This window comes from Lissotriton helveticus, chromosome 10 (assembly GCF_964261635.1).
Source record: "Lissotriton helveticus chromosome 10, aLisHel1.1, whole genome shotgun sequence".
Lineage (NCBI taxonomy): Eukaryota > Metazoa > Chordata > Amphibia > Caudata > Salamandridae > Lissotriton > Lissotriton helveticus.
The window spans coordinates 169,520,301-169,536,066 of record NC_136071.1 but is presented as its reverse complement, the minus strand read 5'-3'; the positions used below and the strand labels follow the sequence as shown (position 1 = coordinate 169,536,066).

The following is a 15,766-nucleotide window of genomic DNA, read 5'->3' as shown; positions in this document are numbered from 1 at the left end:
GCAGCTATAGTGGGCACTTTATCCCTGGGGAGACTCAGCACTGTGTTGCTTAATGACACATGTAAAATGGTTAAGGCTTTGAGTCTCTCATGGGCCTGTCTCTACTGTTGATTCTATGGAGACATTATGTTAGCCTCTCTGTAGTATTCATAGAGGCTTGGGTAATAATTGCGTTTAAGCCATCCCGCTATAACACTTTAACAAAGAACACATTTTCGCATTCGTAGAGTTTGGAGTAAGAACTATGTACACGCCTTATTGAGCTGCTCACTCTAATGCTTTGACTAAGAACACATTTTATCATACAATGGGCTACACATTCTCCCTCAAATGCGTAGTAACACTTTAGGGTGACGCATTTTCCAAAGTCATCGAGCCACTTGGTAGTCTGATTCAGTGGACTCTGGATGTCAAGTCTCAATGGTCTGTGCAGCTCATTTGGGCTTCCTGGTTTTAACTATGCTCCCGATTGCATGTCTATTTCAGTTCTCGAAATTGGTTACTGAATACCCCTGGACTTCTATATGACATGATTTGCTAATGGCAAGTGAAAGGAATGGAAATCTTGTAAGAGTGAAGCATCTATCCTGATACTCTACTCATCCAAACATCTCATCTCTTAGACTCTCACTTTGACTTCCTGGACAGATAAGGGTTTATGACTGTCATCTATGCCATCTTCGCCAAGGGTTGAGGGATATAGTTATTCCACCGAGGAAAACTCTCTTTTTCAATCTCCATTGACCTTGGCAAGCTATCCAGGGCAAAAACGTTGTCACTGGAATACTGGATGACCTTACACAGACTTGCTCCAGTGCCTATATCCCACCACTTATTTCCTCCTCTTTTCTACGCACTTTAGGTTCTGCCCTGCTTCCAGCCCCCTCCGGTTTGCTAATTATACGGTGTAGGTGTGATCAGGAGGAATGTGTGAACTCTTGACAAAGCTTTCAATGCACATCATGCACTGATTTCTCTATACTCTATAATTTTGCTACTTTCCTGGTCCAGTTACACATGGGCTCCTCCACTACTCTACCTCACAAGACTGCACTTACTTTGAACTGAAAAATCCTTCTCTTGACTTGAGCATTTTTCATACTGCTTTTGTATGGACATCGTTGTCTGATGGCTGCTGCCTTTTCACTACTCGACTAGAAATCACATTGTGACACATCAACCGTTTGCATAGGAAAACGTGGAGGTTAAACATCTTGTGGCTGATAAACAAAACCTCTGGTAACATGCTCGAAGATGAGGGCGACTACTGTTTTCAATGTAAGATTGCCTAAGTCAAGTCACCTGTTACACTGTGGTGAGCATTTAAAGCAGTGATTATGGCTTACACAATGCAGGACCTTCATAACCTTCATGAGGTTGGACAGCGGGCATCTTGACCAGATCCCATCTTTAATGGGGATGCCAAGCTTTTGTTACAACATATATTTTCATAATTAAAAGCATGCCAGACGTGTCCCTTCGCGATGCAGCAAATGTTGCAACACCACTGATGGTAGGACCAAATATTGTGGATCCTCTTTTTTCAAGATATTTTGTTATATCCTCTTAAGTGTCATTGTATGTAATCCAGCCTAGTTGTCTCCTAGCTGCTCAGCCAGAGTGAGAGATGGTAACGGAATGTTGGTATGACTGTGATGAATGGAATGCCTGGATGCCTGTGTGGTTGAGTGGTGATGGTTGGAGATGGGCTGAGCAGCTTGGAGGCTGCTCTTGGTTGGGTGGAAACAGGGCTGGTGTAAGAGCTGGAAACAGGCCTGGAGAGATGTCTGGCAACCAGAATAAGGACTGATGTGTTTGTTACATGGAACTAATTGGACTTTCGACTCTGCACAAATCCTGGAGTTGTGTGTGGTCACAATGTGCCGGTCGCCCATGAAGTGTACAACAATTGTTTGGGTTACAAAGGCGGCTGCTCCGACTACCTGGTTAATTTTGAGGTGCATGATGGTTCTCAATGCACAGTTGTGGAGCAGCCACTAAGTTCTTCAAGGTGACACAAGCACTGCAGCTTATGAGGATGGCAGTTTTTGGGTATTGTGATTGCCTGAAGCGAATTACGACCAACACTACCTGCTTTTTTTATCTGATTGCAACATATAGTATTGGAACAGTTTGGTTTTTTATCAAAGTGTTGTTAGTGGACTTTCTTATGTTGTAATAAAGCAAAGATACCACCATGCATGGCAGTTTTCCTAGGTCTGTTACAGGTTGCTGTTGTGTGGGAATACATTTGTCAAGTGTGTTGCAATAGTGCGACTATTCGGGTGAGAGGTCGCTCACCGGCTTGGGGTACAGTTTAGAAATGTTCTACATTTATAGGAATAGTATTTGTATGACCTATAGAATGTTTTCTTGCTTCGTGATGCCACAGTTTACGCTTCCCTATAGATTGGTGGCCCATGTGTTTTAGTGGGTGGCAGTCACAGTTTACTCCCTTTCATGAGGGATGGTTTGGGTACTAGTCCAATTTTTACATTTAACATTTTGTGACCTAGCTATTTTTGAAAAGGTAGTCTTAAGAAAATTAGATCAGGCCTTAAGATTTGTTCCCAAACCTAAATACAATATAACCAAAGAAGAACATGAATCTATGACTAGGCTCAAAAATGACAAAACAGTCACTGTAAAAAGTAGCGACAAGGGAGGTGGTAGTCTTGATTGACAGCATCACATATGAGACTAATATGATGAAGATGCTAAATGACCCCAATTTTTATAAAAAGATCAGACTAAACCCCACAGAAAGAATAGTGAAATCTATAAATAAGATAACAACTAAAGCTCATGATGCAGGGATCATAAATAAGAAAGAATTTGAATTCTTGAATAGATCAGATAAAAAGGTATCCTGTATCTACGGATTACCAGAAATTCCTAAGAATCAAGAAGACCCCCCGTATCGTCCGATCGTGTCGACAATAGGCACGCCCCTTGAAGCAGTCTCCAAATATTTGGACAATATACTTCGCCCTTACATTTCACTTTCACCATCATATGTCAAAGACACTGGCGATATCATTAAGAAAGTTGAAAGCTTGCATTTCAATGAACATAGGGACATTCTAGTGACTCTAGATATTGAGTCGCTATATAGTAATATTCCACAAACAGGAGCAATTGAAGCAACAATGTGGTTTATCGATGAACATCAGATCCCTTGTTCTAATACCTTTATTAAAGAATGTTTAACACTAGTATTAAAGGAAAACTTTTTTGAATTTGGGGAAAATATGTTCCTGCAAATAAAGGGAGTCAGTATGGGGGCCTCTATGGCCCCATCAATAGCAAATATTTACATGACTTCGTTTGAGACCAAGTACATCTTCAATGAAGTGGCCCCTTTCTTTGAGTCTGTTTCCCATTGGTACCGATACATAGATGACATCTTTTTTGTATGGACCAATGGGGAACAGACCTTGAAAGAATTCCTCCTATGGTTGAATTTAGCGGATGAGAATCTCCGATTCACTGCCCATACCAGTACATCAAAAGTGGAGTTCTTAGACGTTTAAATTAAAAACAACGAGGGACTACTTGATTTGGACCTATACACGAAACCCACCGCAAGGAATACCTTATTACATTTCAAAAGCTACCACCCAAGATGTCAAAAGGATAGTATCCCCTTTTAGCAGTTCCTAAGGGTTAGGCGCAATGCACCAACCTTAGGGACTTCGATATTCAATCTGAGACTATGAAGCAAAAATTTCTCCATAGAGGATACCCTCGTCGCCTGATCAGAGAGGCCTATAAAAGAGCCAGGTTTTATGACCGAGATGCACTCCTCAATTCACAAAAACAGAAAACAGACCCCAAAGTGGTGTGTGTAACTAAACATTCAACATTGGACTCGACGGTCAGGCAAATAATTAACTCGAATTGGCATCTGCTAAATCTGAATGATAATCAACAAAAGATAGCTAAACCGATGTATGCACACAGGCGAAACAAAAATTTGAAGGACCAAATTGTTCGCTCCCGTTACGTTAAAAAAAACAGAAAGTCCACCTTTTTTACAGAGGTCATTTCAGAGCACAAATGCAGTAAAAGGTACCTCCCGCTGCGGTTCTTGCCAGTCATGCAACAGTATCATTACTGGAGAAGCCATGATGTTTAATAACATCAATATCCATGCCAAAGAATTATGGACATATAACACGCAAAATATTGTCTATCTAATTACATACCCCTGCAATCTAGGATACGTAGGAGAGACATCACGGGCTGTGAAAACCCGATTGACTGAACACAGATCAGCAATCAAAACAAGGAAGCTGACAGCGCCACTAGTAAATCACTTTGTGGAACATAGACACGCACCGGAGGAATTAAAGTGGCGCATCCTAGAAAAGATACATATACCAAATAATAAAGGAGGCGACAAAATAAGGAAAAAGAGAGAGGTTTATTGGATCTTTACCCTTGGCACATTTGAACATGGGTTGAACCTAGAATTGCCCTGGGAAAATGCCATCATATAGATAATAAGCTGCATTGTGGTAAATCTAGACAAAAGACAGGAATTTTTAAACCAGACATAAGAAGTAGGAGAAAAGGAAATTTTTTTTTCCAGATATAATATAATTTTAATTAATATAATTTACATTAAAATTGAAAATTCTGTATATAGAAAAATCCATATATTGAACTGCAAACATTAATTATGATTATACTAGAGATCCTAAACACGATTTGGGGAAACAGGTTAATGAAAACATGACCATACAAGCGCTTCTCCTTTAAATACGATTTGGGGAAACAGGTCAATGAAAGCATGACCATACAAGCGCTTCGCCTTTAAATAGGGGCATGGCCTTAGTGATATGACATCACAATAGTTCTGTATAAATACCAATCGAAAAGTGGCTTACAAACCCTTTCGTTGTTTGACCCAGTGATCGTGCCATGGAAATACTACAGCAAAAGAAAACGAACCGGTAAGCTTACGAGGACCGGGGAAACGCTATATAACATGGCGAATAGGAAGAGAGAATAACCCTTCTCTTTCTTCAAACGTTAGAATATTTGAGACAAAGTCATTTTTTTGCTGTCTTAATTCCTTAGATTTTAAAAACCCTCGCTCTGAAAACGTCCTCGTGTCTTGGTGTTTAGAAGCTTTTATCTGCTCCACGCTAAGAGAAAGATTCGGCCATACCGTTGGAATTTCACATTAGGAATTCACGGTTCAGATCTTGACAGCGTAACTATAGAAGGTAGGAACACGCCTTGTTTCTCCATTAAAAACTACTAAAATAAATAATTTTGAGTAAAGTTAATGTAAACATCGGTCTCTATTGTTTAGTGTCGAGGTGGTAATACCCAGAGCTGACATGGCGTCCTTAGCGTTTTCTTTATTAACAACATCTTGAATCATCTCGGAGTGAAAGTATCATTCGTGGCGGTAAGAAGCCGTGCACCTATTTTTTAAGAAAAAGTTTACTGTACACGCTCTGTCAGTCCTTAACTCTATGTCCTAATATTTACTCCTATTACAGAATATTCGTTTTGATGAAAATATTGGCTACGCATTTCCGAAACGAAGAGTGAGAAGCTAGCAGTGAAATCCTTTGAAAAAGGTAACGCGAGAATATGCAAATATCGCTTCGCGTTTATGCAATTAGGAACTTCATATTGAAGCAATATATAGCGATGTGATGGAATAGTTAGAAATGCATCTTGTTCCCCCAGATTTCACATACCGACATAACGAGTTGATTAAGGTGCCTCATTTCTTCGTATTCTGTTGTGAAAACATGACAATACAAAAGAAACCACTCCAGGTAAAAAATGCCTCCAATTTCATTAGGAAACAAGATAAGCAATGACTGATTGCAGTAAAAATGAATACGAAAGCATAACAACCAACCAAAGATAGAACAATGGCATTAAAGAGTGCTAATAAATGTATACAAATAAGAATAATTATGATCAAGCAAATAAGCTCGAATGTAAGTGTTAGTCGGAAATTATAACTATATGAACATAGATAAGGATAAAAACATACCTGTATGAATAAAAATCGAAAAGCCCTTGCTGCACTTAATATAAGTTAAAAAGCCTTTTTTGTATCAAATGAAACTGGATTGCATAGAGGTAATACATTTTAGAGCTCAAAAAATGGTTTCAAACTTCCTAGCCTTAGTTATAAAGAATAGCTAGAAAAGTATGGGACATAATCTAAAACTTGTGTTTGTTTTGTTTTTCACTATGATTATTCAGGCCCGATAAATAACAACTGAATTTAACCAGAAACCACAGAAATTTTAGAAAGCTCGAGTACATCTCATACACAAAGGTAAGTGATTTTTCTAGCCTGAACATAATGGAGAAAGTATCTAATGTAAGTAGATATAAAATAGGTCAGTCCAACCAACAAGTTTAAAAAAAAAGTCTTAAATCTAGTAACCGACATGTTTTTAAATGTCTCAGAATCTAGTAAAAAACAGTTAGGAAAATGCAAACAGTAGGGAACATGTAAACTTTTGAACAAACTAGCCCTATGAGATACACCAGCTACAAGAATAAAAATATCTTTTTATATCCTTGACTACTTTACCCTTTCCCCCTTTTTTCTTACCTTTCTTTCTATTTTGAGTATGATGTACAGTCCAAAGATGTGACTATCTACATTTGTGTATTATGAAATACCCACACGATGTGACTTTCTACATTTATCGAACATTTTTTAACTAAACATACGATCATCTGTATTTATCAAATGGATTTAAAATTCTATATAATGTATAATCTTAGACTTATGCCAAGATTCACCATGGGATATGTGTTCTTAGACTTTGGTCAGGACCTGTTTTTGGCTATCTTCAGTGGAAAAATAAGTGATCTATTCCTTATACCTGGCTAAAGAAAAACCCAAAAAAAGAAACGCTAATAAAATAAGAAAAGAGTGCATCCGATCACTATAGCACAATGTACTATATATTTTGAAAAGCTAAAAATGTTTTGTTCTTTTTAGAAAATTTGGCTGCAAAAAAAGATTGTCCTGAGGAAGACACTACGACGTGTCGAAACGCGTTGACAGACTACAGCCACGCAAATACTATCTAAAACGACAATACTGTCCCTTGAGCCTTTTATTATTAGAACAAATGTTTCATTTTTATCATTATCAAAAAATCTTTTTATTGTATCAAGTCATCATGTATACGTGATTTATGTGTTTAATCTTTTTTATCAATATAATTAAAAAATATTTTTATATCAGTATAGTCTTTTGTGTTATAGTTATGTATAATCTGTCTTTTTGTATAGCCAGTGTTTGTCCTTTGTAATTTTGGCCTGGGTTGATACCTTTGCATGGGACATTTTGTGACCTCTACATGGGGGTAGGCTTATGGGTTGGTTCCCATATTCACGTGTTTTTGAGTTAACCCTTACACAGGATTGGGTCATGGGTGTTAGCCCCATTTAAATGTTGTGCTGTAGAAGGGTCCATCCCAACATAGGGTGTGTGGTTATGGGTGCTAGCCCTATTTTCACTTTGTGTGTGTGTGTGTGTCGTTTTGCGCTGCACGTTTGGTTTGCTTATTGGGTCTCAATGTGTTTGTAAGTCATGTTATGCTGCACATGTTGTGTGTAAGTCGTCCTGCGACTCACAATTTGTGTCTTGTATGTGAGTCGCTACATGCTGTTCTGTGTAAGTCACCCTGCACTTCAGCTGTTGTTGTGTAAAAGTCGCCCTGCGCCTCACTGTGTGTACTCTCTCTGTTGTTCACTTTGTGGTATACATGTATTGTTCGTGTTGGTTTCAGCCTTGTTGCCTATTGTTGGCCTCAGGTGTTTGTCCTGGGGTGTGGTCCGCCCTTCTCTACATTTTGAATTTGTTTATTGGGAAGGATGGGGATATTGCTTGCTTTTTGATTTTATCTTACTTGTCAATATTTGTCCTTCCTTCATATTACGCAGTGTTTCAACCCTTGTGAAGTGGTATTTAGCTTTGCTTCCCTGAGTTGGAACTTTTACTTCTTCTGTAAATTTTCATGTGTATAGTTATTCTCTTGTTTTCTTACACTTTCAATTTTCTTTTAAAAGGAAGGGGATAGTGTTTTATCCTCTTAAGTTTCATTTTATGTAATCCAGCTTAGCTGTCTCCTAGCTGCTCAGCCAGAGAGATGGTAACGGAATGTTGGTGTGACTGTGATGAATGGAATGCCTGGGTGCTTGTGTGGATGAGTGGTGACAGTTGGAGATGGGCTGAGCATCAGGGAGGCTGCTCCTGGTGGGGCTGGAAACATGGCTGGTGTAAGCGTTGGAAACAGAGCTGGTGTAAGAGCTGGAAACAGAGCTGGTCTAAGAGTTGGAAACAGGGCTGGAGAGATGACTGGCAACATGAATAAGGACATATGTATTTATCCCAAAACAATAGAGGAAGTGAAGAGGTCTTGACAGAATCACCCTCCAATCCGATATGCATAAACAAAGAGATTCTATCAATGTGTGGTGATGTGAAATTTTTATTTTTTATTTTTGTGGGTGGTGGAATAATTAACTCTCTCTTAGGGTGGTAAAGATGAGAGCACAATGTGCTTGTTAAAATACCCCTCACACACTAAAAAAATCCATTAGTGTCATGCTTCATCATTGGGGTCTTCCCGTCCCTCTACGGGGCGGGGCGTGCTACGACCTGACTAACTACGCGGGAGCACTGATAAGGTGACAAGGCTATGTGACAGTGCAAGGTGAGTGGTGTCAGTGAAGTGTAGGGACCTAGTAATGTGTGGGAATTAAAAAAGCTAAAAATCCTCTGGCTAGTGGAAAAAAACAATTTATTCACTTCCCTAGCTGGGGACGTTAAGAAGGGGGTTTTGAGGTAGAGCAAATAACTACTACCAGGTCTACATGTTTCGTAAGCAGTCCCCTACTGCTTACTCATCAGGACCTTCTAGTGGCCCCTACTAGGAAATAGCTCAGTTTCTAAGTATGATAAGCCTGTCATCCTAAAAACTAGCAGTAAAAATCCACTGTTAGTTTTAGCTTCAGGGCATGAGCTGGCCCAAGGGAAGCAAAAAATATATCAAAAGAGTATTTATCTACATGAAACTAATAAATACGTCTACTAAACTCTACTTGGCTACCTGTGTCTACCTGTGTAAGGGCACAACATATTTGCTTTCTAAAACTACGTGTTACAACTTAGACGGGAAACCAATAAGGGCCCGCAAAATTGTTGGACCCAAGCCACACGACAGTTTCTGACATACCTTGCACAATGGGATATATCTGGAGGTTAAAGTGATACAGGCAAGAACCCATCAACTCATTCAGTAGAGAGCAAGACATACAGTAGTGCAAGAGATATGGTTCAAATTATTTTTTATTGTTTTCACGGGGATGAGAAAAGTACAAAACATGTAGCGCTACAGTCAGTGGCCCAGTCCCCAGGCGGGGCCCTGACTAAGCAAGCTTTAGAGTAGAAACTATTTTCTATATTGTTGTCAGGTGGCAGGTGGTGTTGGTGTGGCATCATAGCTGGCACAAGATTAGATAAGGTTTAAGAGATTGATTGTTAAATCCAATGTTATTCCTCCTGCTGTGCCGCTGCTTTCCTTCGTGGGACCAGTTTCAAAACAATGGGAATCTTGGGTTGGATGAATCCCTTGGTGTCTAGCTCCAGGGAGACCTAAAGGAAAGAAATTGTGATTTTGGTGAATATGGAGAGGAGATACATGGCATGGGAATGCCAGAATGGGGTTTCCCTCATTACAAGAATGCACTGGCACACTCAGCATAACATCATAATGCTAATTAAAATTTTCAGGCTTCCACGGACCTTTTAAATATACATCATGTGCATGGGTATTCAACCTTAATAGCGACTCCAGGATATCGTGATACCAGGATACGGTGAACAAAATAACACGGACACAAATATCATGAAGGTAAATTTACATAGGTAAATATAAGTTTATTTTATTTAACTCCATAAATATATACCTTGATGATATATATCTTCACGGTATGTATACGTGGAGTTAAAAGTAGTAAGTCAATGCTTACCTGTATGCATTTTTCTTCTTGATGTTTTGGCCACGATATTTTAGTAGCACAATCTTTCTGTGGTTGATATTTCTGAATACAATCACGTGCATGTGCTGGAAAGAGATGATTTGCTACAAAACTGTGGGTTTCATTGAGGCTGCATTCCCGCTTGGAAGTGGAGATTCCTGCATATTGAAGTCTTTGCAGGTGAATGCAGGTCCTCGTGTCTACCTACCCATATCCCATACTTGCCACTTGTGTCTTACTTTTTTCATGTCTCCCAGTGATTATGTCTCGTTGTCCCAGATTTGGTGAATATGTCTCCCTGTACCCGTATAAGTGCCTCCCTGAGGTGGGAACAATCTTTCTCTGCCCCACAATATTCATCCACTGTCCACAATATCAACGTTTTTCTCTTCCTCGTCTCAGAGTCGCCAGATCCCAAGGTCATTGTCTCTCTGTATCAGGGTCTTCCTCTAACAAATGACGTTTCTAACAATGTGTACATCTAGCAACGGTGGCCGGTGCAGGTAAGTGTGATGGGGTGGTAAGGCGGGTGGTCAAAAGACGACGGAATAGGAAAAAATTAATAAATAAAAATCCTATTTTGCCCCCTTTTGCTTCATCTCTAGTGCATTTTTTGTTCTTGACAACAGTTGTAGTGTTGCTCATACTGAGGGACCCAATGCAAACTTTCTTCTTCATTGACACTGTTTGTGCACCCTGAGAGACAAGGGACCCTCCACCCTCCACTTGCCTCCTCTCGACCACTTCATTTCATTTTATGAACTTTGTTAAGTGATTTACTGCTTTCTTGCTTTTGGTTTAGCTGTATTCTGCGTTTGTGGTAACAAGGCTCACAAACGCTAAAGGTTTGTGAACCTGAGATAAAGTTACCATTGTTCAGCAGAAAGACTGCAGTCCTTAAATTTATAATGCATCACTGTTGACTAGGTAAGGATGGAGAATCTTACAAAATGCTTGTGAACCGTACATGAACCACTACATTGTCTAACTATGTGAATGGTCCAGAGTGTTATGTACTGAACTAATTTTAGCACTGCATTGTCACTTCTTTAGTATTTGTATTGTACAGCACGATTTGGGAGTGTTTGCTTATTCTTACATTTCCTACATTACATACATTTACATAATAACATATTAATAACAATTGTATGTTTACAAAACCTCTGACTGTAATTCATATCATTAATGCAACTGTGAGAATTGTGGTGTGCAACACCTAGCCTCAGCCCAACGCCACCTTGGAGTCAAGGCTTGATTGCCCGTGCACAGCTGCCTAGAGAGTGAAGGAGGCAATGCAGGCCAACTTTCCACCACAGAACAAGTCTCTAGAGTCCTTGTTAGTGGGGAACACCACAACCATCACCTTTGAAGCAGTGAGTAGAAGCCCGACACGCCCAGCCCGAAAACACAGTATGGTGATAGTTGATACCCTGCAAGCGATACTATTGTAAGTTATTCTTAAGAAATCAAAATTGTAGTTTAACACCCTTTTTGGAAAGAGTAAAATATTATGGTCTAGGCGCAATCTAGACAGGGATCGTTTCTGCCTTTTTCCGGGTCATTTAAATCTAGACACATTCATGGCATGGGCTCTGTATTACAGTTTTCTATTTCCACTCCTTTGTTAGGAGTAAAAGTTAAGTGGAAAACAAACATGGCAGACGATAAGCACTGGACGACCCATCCTTATAGTTGTATTACTATAACACATCCATATAGGTGGAGGGTGCGAGTCCTGCTAACATCAGCAGAACCCTGTCCCTACAACCAGGTAGATCATGAGAACCAGCCAGTTTTGGTGTAATGAAATGGGTTAACGTCACGAGTGATAAGTGACACTTGACAGGACTGCACTGGTCCCATCTGTTCTTTAAAGGACCTGCTTGTTGTGCTGTCTGGTCGCATAGTGCTGTGTGAAAACTGCCCAGTGAAGTGAACGATAATTGAAACTGATTTCTCTGAAGGATTTATTTATTATCAGGTTCTGAGAGCGAAATCCTGGCCCAGCTAACCTAACAGGTTACTTACACACTACCAACACGTTTCTTTTGACAAATGAAAACATCACCAATTACATTTATGGAGTATGAGCAGTGATGTTTCATCAGTGAAAGAAAAGGTTGGTTATTAATTAAGGAATTACATTAATATATGTACAAATGTATATATTTTTCTTATACTTCTCTCTAATTTGAGTAAATGGCTCTGTGTTGTGACCTTGACAATGGCCACGAAGGTGGGAGAAATATTGGTAAGTGGGTGTTTGCTGTCTGGCACTTTTACAATTTGCACATGAGCACTCCCACTTTATGAGATGCGTTTGCAAGAACTCATGTATATAGCAATATCAGACTTTTTGTTCCTATTTTGTTCTTATTTTTCTTTAACTTTGGGGAAATTAGACAGTGAAGCTGTGGGTTGTGTTACTCACACTGCAATTGGCAGCCTCTTAGATTTTTTATGTTACTTACAATAGTTTGTTTAATACTTCAAGTCATGTAGCAGGATTCTGGAGTTATTTACTTTTAAAAAGAAAAATCAGTATAGCAATATTGCTCAAGCCCCTGCTTTCCCCAGCAGGAGTCTCCACATTGAGCTGCACGTTGCTTCCACACCTTTAGTTCTAACTGTTCTGTCAACAAGATATAGTAACGTGACATTTTCATTGGCAGAACTATTCGTAATGTTAAAAAACATGTGTATCGTCCCTCCCATGATGATTGTTGGGGACACAGGGTCAGGGAGGCTGAACCTATTGGCAGACATCTCTGTAGCCTCAAACTGAACTGAATTTGGACAAGGTTACGTTTTCTGGTCCAAAGACTGGAAGTAAAGGGATACTGGGAATGAAATACGTGAGAAATGCAAGAGAAAGCCTCCGCCATCCAGACTGTTGCGGCATATTTGCTCTTTATTTACTCTGTCTTGCCACAGGGAGCCAGACTGCAGTCTTTCAAATCCATCCTCAGGTCGACAACCTACCCTTCTTTCCAACTCTGGTCCCTCAACCATCATGACTGCCATCTCTCAAAGAGATTGGGATACTGGGTTGGGTATATCACCTTCAACCACTGTACATTCTTTCATTTACCTAATGTACCAGGGATGAGGCCTAAACTCTATTTCGTGGCTCAGCCAACCAAGGCAGGACCACTTTCATCATGTACATGGTGTGGAGAACATTCTACAATAGGACTTAATTAATCGGGCTGCAATGTGGTGCTCTCCCAAGTACTTATGGGACATATTATCAAGAACAGCGTTAAAATTATCGCCGTTTTAGCGGCTTGGAAATTGACGCTAAAGCGGCAATAATGGGCTTGATGATATGCCCTTGAGAATTCCCATAGAAGCCCATGTTCACACCAGAACATGGGCTTCTATGGGAATTCACAAGGGCATATTATCAAGCCCATTATCATTGCTTTAGCGTCAGTTTCCTGCCCCTAAAGTGGCAATCATTTTAACACCGTTTCTTGATAATATACCCCTATGTGTTTAGTTGCTCTAATCTTTTTCTTTCTTTAAGTACAATTAATTCCGAAGTGTGTATCTGTAGTTTATGTGTCTTAATTTGTGTGTATGGGTTAAAGTTATAATGATAGGGTAATGTGTAGTTCCAGGCAGGAGCTTTACCAGACCCCTTTTCCACCACTTTTGCCCTCAGAGGTTCTGCGATCCAGGACAATGCAAATTCACCGCACACACATCCAACATCATGGTGGTAAACCCTGCACACCTTCCATGTAGGCCATTATCTCACTACTGTTTCTTGCTACTACTGGTTCAGGTCACCTATCCCCGAATGGCTCAGACAACCTGAGTGAGGATGGTGAGTAAAGCCATGAGTTGCCCCTCTGTTTTCCACCAGGCACCCCCAGTCTTGCTCCAACTAAACAGTTGTTCATAGAGACAGCTTTCCAACCCTTTAGTATGCTGGACTAAAAACATGGTGCTAATCAGAACAGGCCTGTCTGAGCTCAGGTGGGTGAAGGCATTCCAGAATTCCATTCCCATTACTAGCCAAATCCATAGTGGGAGCTTAATGTATCTCCAGGAAAAGCACGTTTATCAACCTCATATTGCACTAAGTGAGCCTAAGACATTCTTGGCCATCCTTGGAGGTTTTATATTATACAGACGATTGGGCCAAGTAATTCATTTTACAGTAGAAACTTCCATCTATATGAGCTTGAAAACACAAGATTTTCAGATAGTTATTTGGGGGGTAACTTAATAATCAAAGTATCCACTACACTATCCAGGTCGTCACAAGAAAACATTTCCCTTTGGAAGCAAGTCATGTGTGTGTCAATTCAACTAAACTGTATGTCAAGGGTAAAACACTTGCAGTGCTTATATTATATAGCTACGGCACCTGAAAACACCACGATAACTGATGTTATCATAGGCCAGGGTCAGCTCATGCATTTGAGGGACCTCATAATAATATAATGCCCAAAGAGCTAACAAATCAAGATTGATCAAGAATGCCAAATGTTTCCAGAAAATGGGGTACCGGCTCTATTACATCTCTGCAATAATCATGGTAGGGTATCCGGATATACGTTAAATTGGACCAATCTGGAACTGTATGTTCTGAAGGGACAAGTCCCGGCTCTCAATGCAGACTGCCCTCTGAAGATAGCTGGTTCGTCATTTAAATACTTGGGTATTCAGATTACTAGTGACCCCACAGAATTTATGGACAAAAATTTGGGCCCCACTTAAAAAGACTCAAGCAGGACGTTAAATTTTGGTTGGGGCTACCACTAACGCTCTTGGGCAGGGCTGCACTGTATAAAATGATGGCCATGCCCCGTTTTTTGTATGTACTTGAAAACACACCTTACCCGGTGGCCCCGAGATTCTTCCAAAAAGTCGCGGCATTGGTATCCAATCTCCTATGGGGGAACCTCCCAGCACGCATCGCACAACCCAAATTGCATAGAGGCTGGTACGACGGCGGTATCGCGCTGCCTAATCTAAAACTGTATTATTGGGCTGCACATCTTAAACCCATCAACAAGTGGCTGCACACTCCACAAACCGAGCCAGCGTTTCAGGCTGATAGGGCACAATTGGGCATTAACAGTTTACTGGCTCCCGTGTATGACCAACGCAAACTGCGCAAATTGGTGGGACCCACCAGACTAACGGTGACGCTATGGCATACAGCGACAGCGGCTCTGGGCTGGAAGGGGAAAATAACCAAGCTTACCCCACTATGGGACTCTCGAGCCCTAGGTAACATGAGGAATAGCCAGGGGTTCTCACACTGGGACACTATAGGGATATCCACGGTGGGAGATCTCTGGGAGAGGGGAGGGGTAATACCTTTCAATAGATTGCGAGAGCTATACGACCTGAGTGAAAGGGAGCTCTACAGATACATTCAAATACAACATGCATTGCTCGCTGCTCTGCCCCCGAACACAGATCTGCCAGAATCGTCCCCACTGGAAGACCGCCTCCTCACTGACTTTATGATTGAACGCGCAACGTCTCTCACATACCGTAAACTACTTAACAACTTGCCGGACCCGACGACATCTTTAAAGGGGAAATGGGAGGGTGACACCTGTGACATGGACGAACACGAATGGAATGAGGCGATAGCTTCTCCTAAGGAGGTGGGCATCTCCGCACGACTGCGACTTGTGCAACTGAAAGTGTTACATAGGGTGTACTACACAAGAACCATGCTACACCGCATCCACAG

At 40.6% G+C, this 15,766-nt stretch overlaps 1 protein-coding gene across 1 annotated transcript in view; it reads right to left on the bottom strand.

Annotated features, from left to right (window-relative positions):
- Window positions 1–9,334: 9,334 nt before the first annotated feature.
- LOC144786064 (cytochrome P450 3A5-like) overlaps window positions 9,335–15,766 on the bottom strand; it is a 146,749-nt gene continuing 140,317 nt past the window's right edge. The window contains exon 13 of the mRNA XM_078665009.1: window positions 9,335–9,658. Within this exon, the coding sequence (XP_078521135.1) occupies window positions 9,557–9,658 (102 nt within the window). The 3' untranslated portion in view covers window positions 9,335–9,556. The remainder of the gene's footprint in view (window positions 9,659–15,766) is intronic.